At 34.4% G+C, this 13,524-nt stretch overlaps 1 protein-coding gene across 4 annotated transcripts in view; it reads left to right on the top strand.

Annotated features, from left to right (window-relative positions):
• Positions 1 to 13,524, top strand: part of AJAP1 (adherens junctions associated protein 1) — a 290,328-nt gene that overhangs the window by 100,144 nt on the left and 176,660 nt on the right. For all 4 annotated transcript variants that reach the window (XM_063435413.1, XM_063435415.1, XM_063435416.1 and 1 more), the window contains exon 2: positions 4,031 to 4,788. In XM_063435413.1, coding sequence (XP_063291483.1) covers positions 4,031 to 4,788 — 758 coding nt within the window. The remainder of the gene's footprint in view (positions 1 to 4,030; positions 4,789 to 13,524) is intronic.

The raw sequence follows: 13,524 nt of genomic DNA, 5'->3' as shown, positions 1-13,524 counted from the left end.
CATATATAATATAAGACAAAGGTAATTCCATTTTTGTAATATTTAAACTATAACTACAATAATAATTAATACAATTATATCAAGATATCAATTACATCAATTATATAAAATCAAATAACTATAAATAGTGTAAGTCACATGCAGGAGTGTTTTAGAAGGATGTCTAAACAAAGTGATTTAACTCCTAAATGGCCGTGAATTGAGCAGTGAGTCTACAGGGGCATGATCCATACACCAAAACTGTGTCATTAAGCTAAAGTTGTCTCAGTAACTATAGTGTTACTTTAAAGCGGCATTCTCACCACTCTCTGCAAAATGAGTATTTCATAAATAAAAATCTTTATTAGATCTACTGAGGCAAAGTAGGGATTGCTTTGTACAGTATTTTACCTATGCCTGACACTTTTTGACACTGGGCGGAGCTATAGTCATCTAGAAGTGTCAATTCCCCAGCCATCACCAATGATGGCTTCAGGGGATTGGCTCTGTATATGGAGGATCCAACAGTCTTGCTCAACTCTATAAACCTGAATGATGTACTCTCACTCATGCATGAGAGTACAGCAGTGATTTTAGCTCCTTGCACTGAAGCACCAGGAGCAGAAAAGGACCAGCTGAAAGAAGATGGTGGCCTCAAGTAAGTTAAACTGACTATTGTTTACCAACGGAGCCACTCACAGCGGCAATGTCACTATTGGGGGCCTTTTTGCAAATTATGCAAAGTTCCCAGACGGTGAGGGTACCACTTTAAATATAATATATGATGTATGTGGGTGCACTTAAAAAGAAGCATTAAATTACTGTGGAACAAATACATACTAAAAATGCCAAAAGTGCTGCAGAAAAAAAAAATCATGAGTCATGAAAGGGTGAAATTTTATTTTTTTATAACAATTTTATATCATGGAGATAATAATAACAAAAGAAAAACACTGACACAATAAATTAGTTTTGCTCATGGAAATATAAAGAAAATGCATGCCTCAACACGGTTAGTAGATCAAAGAAAGTTGAAAGATAGAAAGCTTTGAGCAAAACAAGATTACATGACAATTCAGATCAAATAATTAAATGCTCTCCTTTGTCTAACATGTTCTTTTTTCTTGTCGTTATAATTTAGATACAGATCATTACTTGTAATAATGTAATTTGGCTACTACTGTTTAATCTTCTTCAAGTAGGTTAATAAATGAAATACTTAAGTTGTAATGCTAATTAGCTGGCTGAGTCCATTATTTTTGTATTTAATGTACTTTTTTTTCTATAAACACAGCTCAACTACTGTAAATGTTTTATTATTTATTATGTATGAGGCTTTCAAATATTCCATAAATATGCACAACACAGGCATAAACAATGAACAATATAGTACATAGAAATATAATTAACAAAATAACAAATATATAAATAATTTGATTGTAAAAAAATGATATTAGATAGATTCTGTTTGAAAAGCTGAAAATCCAAAATATTTTAGCTTTCTTAAATTCTTTACTAAAAATAAGCAGTCATATAAGATTACAGTGTACAAGATAATTGTCAATTTGAAAAAAAGACATTAAATATAATAAATAAATGGTACATTGTGGACAAAGGAAAAATTAGGATTAATGTTAACAATTATATATGTATAATATATTTTGCATTTGAGTTAGGAGTATCGAGGATATAAAGTAAATTAGCTATCTTTATTATGTCTATTGCTGAAATAATACATTATATATTATCAATAATTGTGTTCAGCTCTTACGATTTTTAAAAATAAAGAAAATAACAGAAATCTCTTGCTTTTGAATTGCACCTATTTGTTTACAATTTGTAATAAAAGGTGAGATCATGGCAAAAACAGATTGTATTCTGGGGTAATTCTCTAAATAAATGAAGCTGAGAGAAGATATACCTGAAAAATATGATAGCTCTATCACGAGAGAAAGAAGGGGTTAACCTAAAAATGGAAAAATTAAAGTGCACAAAAAACAGGTCTGGAGTAAATCGAAAAATCAAATAACTATAAATAGTGCAAAACAAAATAATGTACCCAGAAAATCACTCTAAATACAATAGGTGATACTAAAATAATATCAATATTGTTCATCAGCTGTAAGTTATATCTAGACACTAAAAAGTTATGTAACGCGTAACAGCCTAAATTTTGAACTGGAAACTGAGGGTGGAGCCAAAATATATCTAACATACAATGTGCTATATTTATTTATTTACATCTAAAATATTTTACCAGGATGGATACAATGAGATTTCTCTTGTTTTCAAGTATGTCCTGGCTATATAAAATTGCAAAATACACTTAGGTGCAGCATCTATAGTAAATGGTTCCAAAATACACTAATCAGAGCCATTTTAAAAGGTTGTAGTGAAAATTTGACAATTGCTAAGATGAGAGATATCAAAAACAGATAAAGTGCTAAAACAAGTTAGAGAAAACATGGTGAAATTGACATCTCTTAAAGAAAAAGGTGAAGCGGTTGTAAAATAAACAGGAAAAATGGGCAAGTGAAAAGATCTGAATTATGTTGGCAAAGGCCATATAGTGATAGCTAGAAGACTGGGTCAGAGCATCTATAACATGGCAAAATGTGTGGGGTGTTTCCAGTATGCAGTGGTTAGTATCTACCAAAAGTAGTGCAAGGAAGGAGAACTGGAGAACCGGCATCAGTGTCAAGGGCGCCAAAGACTCCTAAGATGCCTAAGACTTAATGAAGCATCACCCTGCCCCACTGCAAAAAATGTTCAGTAATGGTTTGAGGAACATGACAAAGGGTTTAAGGAATTGCCTTGGCCTCCAGATTCCCCAGATCTCAAACCAGTTAAGCATCTGTGGGATATGCTTAACCAACAAATATGATCCCTGGAGATCCCACCTCTCAACATGCAGGTCTTAAAGGATCTTCTACTAATGTTTTGGTGCCAGATACCACAGGGTATGCTCAGAGTTCTTGTAGAATACATGCCTCAACTTATCAAAGCTCATTTGGGAGCACAAGAGGGACCTACACAATATTAGACAGGTGGTTTTAATGTTGTGACTGATAAGTGTATATTTGCCTTTAGATTTAGATGGTTTCATTGTTATTTTCAAGTGTACATAACAAAACAAAAAAAAAACATACTGTGAAAAATCCATGGATAATCAACTAAATGGTGATATGTGTGCTACTTTCCAACTAACATAGGGTGATCCAAAAAGACCTAGCTCTGAAGTGTAAAGCTGATAGTGTCTTATGGGGTTCCACTACACCCTCTAAATATTGGCTTGCTTAATGAAATAACCTCAGATGGGAGAGACAAAGATAAAAAACAACTGATTGTCTTGTCATATATTTTTTAGTTTTGTGTTAATGTTTTACACAATATTTTGGTGTATATTAAGAGGATTGTACACAGGTGTTTGCAGCAGTTATTTCCATGGATAATCAACTAAATGTTGATATGTGTGCCACTTTCCAACTAACATAGGGTGATCCAAAAAGACCTAGCTCTGAAGTGTAAAGCTGATAGTGTCTTATAGGGTTCCACTACACCCTCTAAATATTTGCTTGCTTAATGAAATAACCTCAGATGGGAGAGACAAAAATTAAAAACAACTGATCGTCTTGTCATATATTTTTTAGTTTTGTGTTAATGTTTTACACAATATTTTGGTGTATATTAAGAGGATTGTACACAGGTGTTTGCAGCAGTTATTTCTTTTTTTTGCACTGAAAATCACAACATAATTGTTTGAAACTACATCTCTAATTGATTAAATCACACTGAACAAAATACTTTCACCCCAACATGCATTTCACAGGATTTCAAGGGCTTTTCTGTACAGTGATAATCTGCCAATTATTAATACATAAAAGACCATACACCTGTATTGATTGTTTTACATATTATAAACATATCTAGCATAACATATACAACTGCATGCTGAATTGAATCAATTTCATTTAAATTTTCTATATTATTACTTTGTATTTGGGGTTTCAGTGTAACAGTTTCTCATTATATTTCCAATCTATTTTTGCAGATCAGGCCATCCTTTAGGAAGCCATGCTTGGATTTTGATAGCCATGTTTCAACTAGCCATGGATTTCATTAATTGTGAATCTATATCTCCAAGCAGGACATATAAATATCTACAAGAACCTTCACTAGAACATAGGATACATCATATTGCATTATTGAGTTCTAGGGGGAGACCGAAGTTGAGAAGTTCAAAACATTTTTGGGATTTGTTTACAAATTATGGACAACATCATGTTTTTAAACAAGAACCACAGCATGTAACTGTACATCGCAAAGACCTTGTGGAAAGCATTTTTTCTAGAAATGTGCAGGTAAAACACTCCAACAGATCAAAATCAAATCCTTCAATGCAAGGACCAAAAAATACACTAACAATTACTCAGTTGAAAAGGGGTAAAAGGCAGCTCCAAAGACGAAGCTGGAATAACTTGCAACCTTTCATGAACAGTGAAAGTCAGCCAACGACCGTTTCAGAATTCATTATATGGGGACCAACAGGGGATGATGAATTTGTAGAGTCTAGCACATTCCCTGGCATATATGAGACCACAAAAACCTCTACTACACAAGCCAGAACAACTTTGTTAGAAACAACTACTGCCACTACAACTTCCACCACAACACTGGCTAAAGGAATTACATCACAAAACCCAGGAATTCATATGGCCAAGAAACCCCCTGGGAGGATTAGCACAACAGAACCTTACCCAGGTAATGGGAAAGCTGCAAGACCACCGAGGATACCCAATGAAACCTCAGGTATTTGATCATATTTCTTTTCATTTTGAGCACTGTGCATGTACAGTTATGTATAATTAAATTAATAGCAATAGAAATTATTTTAAATATTCCAAAAATGCCCGTGTGGTAATTGACAAAAAAAAACCACAAAGTCTGAGAAGATAGTACCAAATCAGGCGTTATCCCAACTCATAGCTCATTCGTGCAACTGCATAGATTTCCATGAGAATACCAGAATTAGCTACGTTTATATGGCATAAATAGTACATGGAGATTAATACTGTGTTGATCTTCACACAATTTTATCTGCTCAACTTTAGGAATAAAATGCATTTACTGTATGAACAAAATATAAGTATAGAGAAAGCATTAAAATGTATCTGGAGACATCTACTTTTTTTCTTGTAGTTTCATTAAAACATTCCCACATATGCATGTTTAATTTAATGTCATTACTAAAGAATATTTTTTTCTCACGTCTTATCTTAAAGCACCATATAAGTATTGCATTTGTTTATTTTAACAGAAATATAATACATTAACGTTAAAGCTCAGTGATTAATGTTCATGTTTCTTATATAGCACCCGTATATGCTGTGTTAAAGATGAACAGCAGTTTATTAAAGAAAGAAATGGAGCTCAAGTATTAAACACCACCCTGTGGATACTTAATCCATTAACATGGCAGTAATAAAAACATAATGTTATATAAAGATGCACATATAAGCAATATAAAATGCATTATTAAGTCTGTATGCAAAAAGGCATATTAATTCAACTTTATCATTTACAAAATGATATAATATTAGTATTTGGAAGAATTTCAAACAGAGAGGCAATGAAATGTATATGAAAAAAAGAGGGCATTGCTGTGAGAGCATTCCGTTTAAACAAAGTTATAGCTCATGAACAGCCTTGTGATTAGGAAATTGTAATCCTTTTACTATATAATGTTGCTCAAACTAGAGTGTTTAATCATTGTCACAGAGGCCATTAAAATAGAACATCAAGCTCTAATCTCCTAATGAAACACTCAAGATTTGCACTTTTCGTATTGAAAAACAATTTTGTAATGTCATGCTAAATCTAAATACAGAAGTATACATACATTATTGAGAAACAATAGTATTTTTTTTATGAGGGTCATATGCTATTGGCTTTTATTTGAGAAAGGGCTTGCGGTGGTGGCATTAGATGTCATTGTCTACCTCACTATATCATCACTATGGAAATTACCTAGCTTGAGAAATCGGCTGTGCATTGACATAGAGAAGAAGCCTATGCCACATAACAGTAACCCAGAAAACAAAGTAGAGAACAGAGACTCGGATGTGTCAGCTAGTCATAAAGCAAATAATAGAAACTAACTCAGCATAGATTAAAAAGCCAACATAAGATGTCCATTGAGAAAGCAGGCAATAGATACCACTTAACATATACGGATGTTGCCTATTGAAAAGTCCATTATGCCTTAGATGTCTGCATTAGTTATTGTCAACTTGCTAGCATCATTTGCATCTAGTGGCTTATCTTTCAAGATTTGGCTGCACCACTCAAAACAGAAGTATCTGTGTTAGATGATCACACCATAGATATGATATACTTTTGGTTTGCATACACTTTTGTTCAATCTACACAAATTCTGTAGCCATGTAAAATTAAGTATTATTTCACAATGTGAGTTATCAGTATTCAGTTTATTTTACTGCTTATGGACACCTCTAGTGGCCTTCACTCAGAAGGCCACTAGAGGTTCTTCCTGGGCCAGTGCTAGTAGCGTAGCACAGACTTTAAGTGTTCTGTTTACTGTAATCTTCCCTCTCTACTGAGGATGCATTTCATTTCACATATATATTTGAATAATTTTTGTTATAAACTCATTATAAGCTGTATATAAAAGGCAAAATATGAAGAGCAGAGCTGTGTGTTAGTGTATCATGTAAATCAGTCCTACACATATGTATAATGGCAGTCACCTAGGTGCAGTGAATGCTGTGACATCAATTGGCACATAGATAAAAACAGTGATATCACCTAACAGACAGAAACAGCTCAGTGTAGATTGCAAAAAGATTTGCTCAGGACTACATACAGTATCTCACACAAATGAGTACACCCCTCACATTGTTATAAATATTTTATTATATCTTTTCATGTGACAACACTGAAGAAATTACACTCTGCTACAATGTAAAGTAGTAAGTGTACAGCCTGTATAACAGTGTAAATTTGCTGTCCCCTCAAAATAACAGCACACAGCCATTAATGTCTAAACCGTTGGCAACAAAAGGGAGTACACCTCTAAGTGGAAATGTCCAAATTGGGCCCAATTAGCCATTTTCCCTCCCGGTGTCATGTGACTCATTAGTGTTACAAGGTCTCAGGTGTGAATGGGGAGCAGGTGGATTAAATCTGGTGTTATCGCTCTCACACTTTCTCATACTGGTCACTGGAAGTTCAACATGGCACCTCATGGCAAAGAACTTTTTAAGGATCTGAAAAAAATAATTGTTGCTCTACATAAAAATGGCATAGGCTACAAGAAAATTGCCAAGACCCTGAAACTGAGCTGCAGCATGGTGGGCAAGACCATACAGCGGTTTCACAGGACAGGTTTTACTCAGAACAGGCCTCGCCATGGTCGACTGAAGTAGTTGAGTGCACGTGCTCAGAGTCATATCCAGAGGTTGTCTTTGGGAAATATGTGGTGCCAGTATTGCTGCAGAGGTTGAATGGATGGGGGGTCAGTCTGTCAGTGCTCAGACCATACGCCACACACTGCATCAAAGTGGTCTGCATGACTGTCGTCCCAGAAGGAAGCATCTTCTAAAGATGATGCACAAGAAAGCCTGCAGACAGTTTGCTAAATACAAGCAGTCTATGGATATTGGAACCATGGCCTGTGGTCTGATGAGACCAAAATAAACGTATTTGGTTCAGATGATGTCAAGCGTGTGGCGGCAACCAGGTGAGGAGTACAAAGACAAGTGTGTCTTGCCTACAGTCAAGCATGAGTGCTGCTGGCACTGGGAAGCTACAGTTCATTGAGGGAACCATGAATGCCAACATGTACCGTGGCATACTGAAGCAGAGCATCATCCCCTCCCTTCAGAGACGGAGTTGCAAGGCAGTATTCCAACATAACGACCCCAAACATACCTCCAAGATGACCACTGCCTTGCTAAAGAAGCTGTAGGTAAAGGTGATGGACTGGCCAAGCATGTCTCCAGACCTAAACCCTATTTAGCATCTGTGGGGCATCCTCAAATGGAAGGTGGGGGAGCGCAAGGTCTCTAACATCCACCAGCTCTGTGATGTCGTCATGGAGGAGTGAAAGAGGACTCCAGTGGCAACCTGTGAAGCTCTGGTGAACTCCATGCCCATGAGGGTTAAGTCAGTGCTGGAAAGTAATGGTGGCCACCCAAGATATTGACACTTTGGGCCCAATTCAGACATTTCCATTTAGTAGTGTACTCACTTTTGTGGCCAATGGTTTAGACATTAATGGCTGTGTGTTGACTTATTTTGAGGGGACAGCAAATTTACAGTGTTATACAGGCTGTACACGTACTACTTTACATTGTAACAGATTGTTATTTCTTCAGTGTTGCCACATGAAAAGATATAATAACATATTTACAAAAATGTGAGGGGTGTACTCACTTTTGTGGGATACTGTACATCTAGTTAAAAAAAATCCTTTATTGATAAAATCACATACAGGTAAAATGTTCATAAAAGGTAACTGGAATGCCATCATCTAGAGAACTGGCCAAATAGTGAGTTGAAAATCATGTGTTTTTAAAGGAACAGAAAAAAGGATGTAATTTATAGCTCTATGTATAAAATTTTACCTGTTTTCTTCAAAGTTACTTATTTTTTTTCATAATGTAATAAATTGGTACCGCTACATCTACCCTCTCCCCTAGCTCCCTCATTCTCAATTTGTATCATTTGTATTTACTTTTTTTTGGTGGTATTGCTTTCTGTGATATCATAACCTTAAATATATAATAGAGATTAGGAACAGCGCACACATAAAAATACATTTTTACCTTTTATAAAGCTATTAAAATCACCTATCTCAGCAAACAAAAATCGGGATTCTGTTCCACCATATGGCCATATTGTGTTACACCCATCACTGCGTCACAGTACCCCAATATCACTGGGTCCTACACTAATTCAAATGTGGGAGACAAATTCAATTGTGCTAGTGCTAAATAAGCAAATATATATTATAATAGTATGTTGCAAGAACATTGTGAATATATATAATGCAAAATAAATCTGATAAGAGTAATTAAAAAAAAATCAGTGTCAAAACTAAACAATTAAAGTGATAGTACTTGGATATATATACTCACACTGCATAAATCATATATCTGCTCTATGAAAATTATATTTAAAGTGACATTACTATACAAAACCTCCTTAAATATATACCTCCATAGTGGCCTCTGAAGCTTGGGGGTTAGGCAGGGTGCTTAATCCAAAAGGGAATCTGGTGTGGATTACAAACTTACATTGTAAAAACAAAAAGGAATTGGGTGCACACCCCGGAACATGCATTTCGCTGGAACGGTGCTGCCGTAGTGACCAAAATTCATACATAATACATATTAAGGAACAGCACACTCATATAAATACATTTTTAAATTTCATAAGGCTACTTAAAATCAGCTATCTCAGCAAACAACTATGGGGATTCAGTTCCACCATATTACCATATTGGGTAACCTTAAATATAATCTTAAGTGCTGGCTCTCTCATAACTTTTAATGAGAAAACTCCTCCACAAACGTGTACCACTGTGATTGAATTGACCCAAAGCAGAAATGAAACAATACAGAGAAGTATAGGGAGAGCAGATTTTAGGTAATTTATGGGGCTCTCCACTAAGTTTTTTGCCTTTGATTTGAAAGAGATTGCACATGCTACAATAGTAGCTGCCTGACTGACAAGGAGCATACTTTTATAGCCAATCTACATGGAGTGCTTTTACTGTCATCTCCAAATATATCAAAGCCTGTTATTTGAAAGTAGTTTTAATTTGGTAAGTGTAGCTCTTCTGTGAACATATGTGAGCTGTGTGTGCACGGATCTTTTTGCATTTCAGCTACAATGAATTTCTTCAATGAACTTTCCTTCAAATGCCAGTTATAATGTTCAGCAAGACATCAAACACTGAACAAGATATTAATATCAACATCAGCATTCTGTTCAAAAAAGCATGCACTTTGTTCTCAGAAATGACAATTTTTGCATTTATTTATTACAATCTGCTGATACATTTACCTATATCTTGTTCTATTGAAATAGCTAGTAAATGTAAATTATTACCATATATTTAAAATAAAACATTTATATTATATTTGGTTTCAGTGATTGACCTGAATATCAAGCATGATAGATGAACACATAGCAGTAAGCATAGCATAGTAACAATGCATTCACCAATGCTTTGGTTTATTGTGATAAATATTAAAGTATTTCACTGTTGGATGATATCAAAATATCCAAAATATCTATATCTATATATATATATATATATATATATATATATATATATATACAGATTTCTAAAACATGTATTATGTAAGATTTATAATTTATTAAATATTTTCAAGTAAGGGCAAAAAGGCAATTCACTTTGCTAGTGAATAGTAATAGAAGGAATAGAAGGAGACATATATGTTTATAGAATGTCCATACAAAAATACATTAAAAATTTTAAATTTAATTATACCTACGGTACATTGTGCATCAGTTTTCCCAAAGATTGTGTAGGGTAAGAGGCATACAAGGCAACCCAGGCATCAGTGGTAGTGGGGTTAGATATGAATTTACCCAACCTACCTAATTAAGCCATAGAGACTGTGCATATAAATCCTAACTCTCCAAATGCCACCGTATTTGTTAACATGTGACCGTTAAAGCGCTGACCATTTCTCAAATCTTTTATTAGGGTCGATCCTCGCAAGAATGTTAGATAGAGGAGACCAGAAGCTTTGCTTTCAGTAATTTGCACTTCTACATAATTATAGCAATATATCACACCTTTACGTTTGTTAACGCTTTTGTGCCTACTGTTTGTGGGGGCAGTGTGAGCTGTAATTATTTTTTTCCATTTGAGAGAATATGGGTGTTTATCATCTAGCAATAATTGCAGTTAAGTGACGTAATGTAAAGAAAGTGCTTTGGGCTTGTTTGTCATTTGCCAACAAAAAGTGAAGAGAGTTTGCATCAACTTGGAGGAATACAAAAAGTTGGGGGAAGGACATACCTTTGGAGCCGTCCTTGTATCTGTAACTATGCAAAGGTAAAATGTGAAGGAAGAATGTACCTGGATTTCCGAAATTCAAGTGGAAAAATTTTCCCATCTTGTAAAAAGTGGTGGATGAATTTTGAGATGTGAGGAGCAACATACTTAGAAGATTAAAGTAGGACCAAGAGTGCATAAAGGGTAGTAAGGCTTAATTTGTACATCAGATTATCCCAGGCTTTAAGGATAGTAGATATGGCAAGTATTTGGGGAAGGGGGGTGGTGGTGATATTTTTACCTACGTTTCGACGGGATACAGAGGAAGTCAGAGACCTCATTAACTCTTGAGATTGCCTTTTCAATATCCTCCTATTTTAAAAGACCTGGTTGAGTGTGCATTTGAATAGACTGAGTTAATATGGCCAGTTGGCCACCTTATGATATTTATCAACATTATGGAATACCATGCTACACAATTTAGTGGAAAGTTGTAAGGCAGGGGAAGCCACATGCCTTTTATGGCTCCATATAAATCTATTTAAAATAGATTTGATGGTATAGTTGGCATTTTTTTTTTAAATAAAGCCAAGCCTACAGCATTACTAGCATGTTTCCTCATTTATTTTTGTATATGTTTACAGATACAAAATATTTTCCTGCAATGTATCATGTATCACCAGTAGTTTGAACCATTAATTGAAGAAGAAAAATAAGTATACTCTATAATTCTCTGTTACATTCACCTTACAACAAAATTAATATTTTTTTATTGACATTGTACGAAATGGCAAAATGGAATGCTTTAATTTCCAAATGTGACTGAGGCATCAATGCAAGGTCTAAACATTTTTATATATGAGGGATTTTATTTTATTTTGGATTGTGTTGTGTTACATGAAAAATTAAGGCTAGATAATACCAGGAGTAACCATGAAGCTTTAAAACTTCAGGGAACCACAGATAGACCTCTTCTTGGCTCATGTTTTTTTTTAATTCTATACATTTCACTGAATGAAAGATCCTAACTTTATTTTGAGTCAAATTGTAATAATTGTAGATTGCAGTGATTTCTGTAGTCATAATCACTTGTAATTGTTAAACTATGATAAAGAATACAGAGAAATTTTAAAAATGTGTTTTCTACAATAACATTGAAAAGCGGCGGTGCAGGCAATAATTAGAATTGAAACACGATTCTCTAATTTTAAGATAGAATGCTCACCCTTGTTCTACTGAAGCCAAATTAAATCAGGAAACTGTTTTGAAAAAAAAAAAGAAAACTATCCCATAGACCTAAATGATACATGAGACTTTAAGTCACAATTGTATAGAAGACTATGTCTTCTGCTTGAAATACCATTGATTTTTTGTTAGTTAATGCTCTTTAAATTCTGAGAACATCGAGGTGACATAGCATGTTCTTATTTTCTCCTATATGGATTTCTTTCTATACATAAGGAATGTCATTTTTTTTTTTTTTTTTTTTACTGTGCTTCTACTAAACCTTAGACTCTGTTTGAGCCTGCAATGCTTGCTATTTTCACACAATGCCAGCATGGGGTAATATCTGTATTTATACCCGAAGGCTACTTCTAAATAAACTATCCAGTATTACACGTTAGACCTTCTTTTAACAGCGTTTAATAATTTCATCAAAAGGTATGTATGTGCTTTCCTGCTGTAGGGCAGTTCTTTGAAACAGATATTGCTGGGTGTCATGCACTAATATTACAGAAGAAATATACTAGATTGTTATAAAAAGAGAGAGTAGACTACCAAGAGAAAATAAGCCTCTTCAGTACAGTCAAGTCAATACACACATCAGCACTTCAGCTCCAAAGGCTAGAAGTAAAAAATATAGTTAAAAGAATAGAGATTTTAAAAACATAAATTTTAAAAAAATGTGCACAGACTATTTCAAATTAATATGGAATTAAATAAAAAAAATATATTTGTACCCTAGCTAGAAAGATTGTGGATATTTTAAGATGATTCTAACAGCATATTTGATCATGCCCTAGTCTGTAGTTAGTTCTGATGTCTCTCCCCACCAACTGCAATAAAAATTAAAAAAAAGATTTTACTTATGTTTTTCCAGCACTGAGATTCTTTCTGTGCTACATTGTTCTCAATCTTATGGTCCAATCCATTGCTCCTCACAGAACTATGTGTGCATCCAAATGATTCTAATAGGAAAGCCATGAATTCAATGATTTCCTATGATCTGCATTCCATGACATGGACAAGTTGTACTAAGTTGTTGATGCAGAAGCACCTCTAGTTGCTCCCTGGAAGACAGTCACAAAACATGTATTTATCCAAGCAATTCAAACATTCCAGTTTCTATAAAAGTTGTCCTTTTGTTGTCCTTTAAGGAAATATTGAGCAACTGTGTAGAAGATCTTTAAGTGGGGAAAATTCCATGAAATATCCAAATTAATTTTTAAAAGCACTTGGTGTATAATCTAAATGTCCTTATATAATGAAAA

This window comes from Pelobates fuscus, chromosome 11 (genome assembly GCF_036172605.1).
Source record: "Pelobates fuscus isolate aPelFus1 chromosome 11, aPelFus1.pri, whole genome shotgun sequence".
NCBI classification, from domain to species: Eukaryota; Metazoa; Chordata; class Amphibia; order Anura; family Pelobatidae; genus Pelobates; species Pelobates fuscus.
Note: the sequence above shows the minus strand (reverse complement) of the source record. Positions and strands in the feature narration are given on the sequence as shown.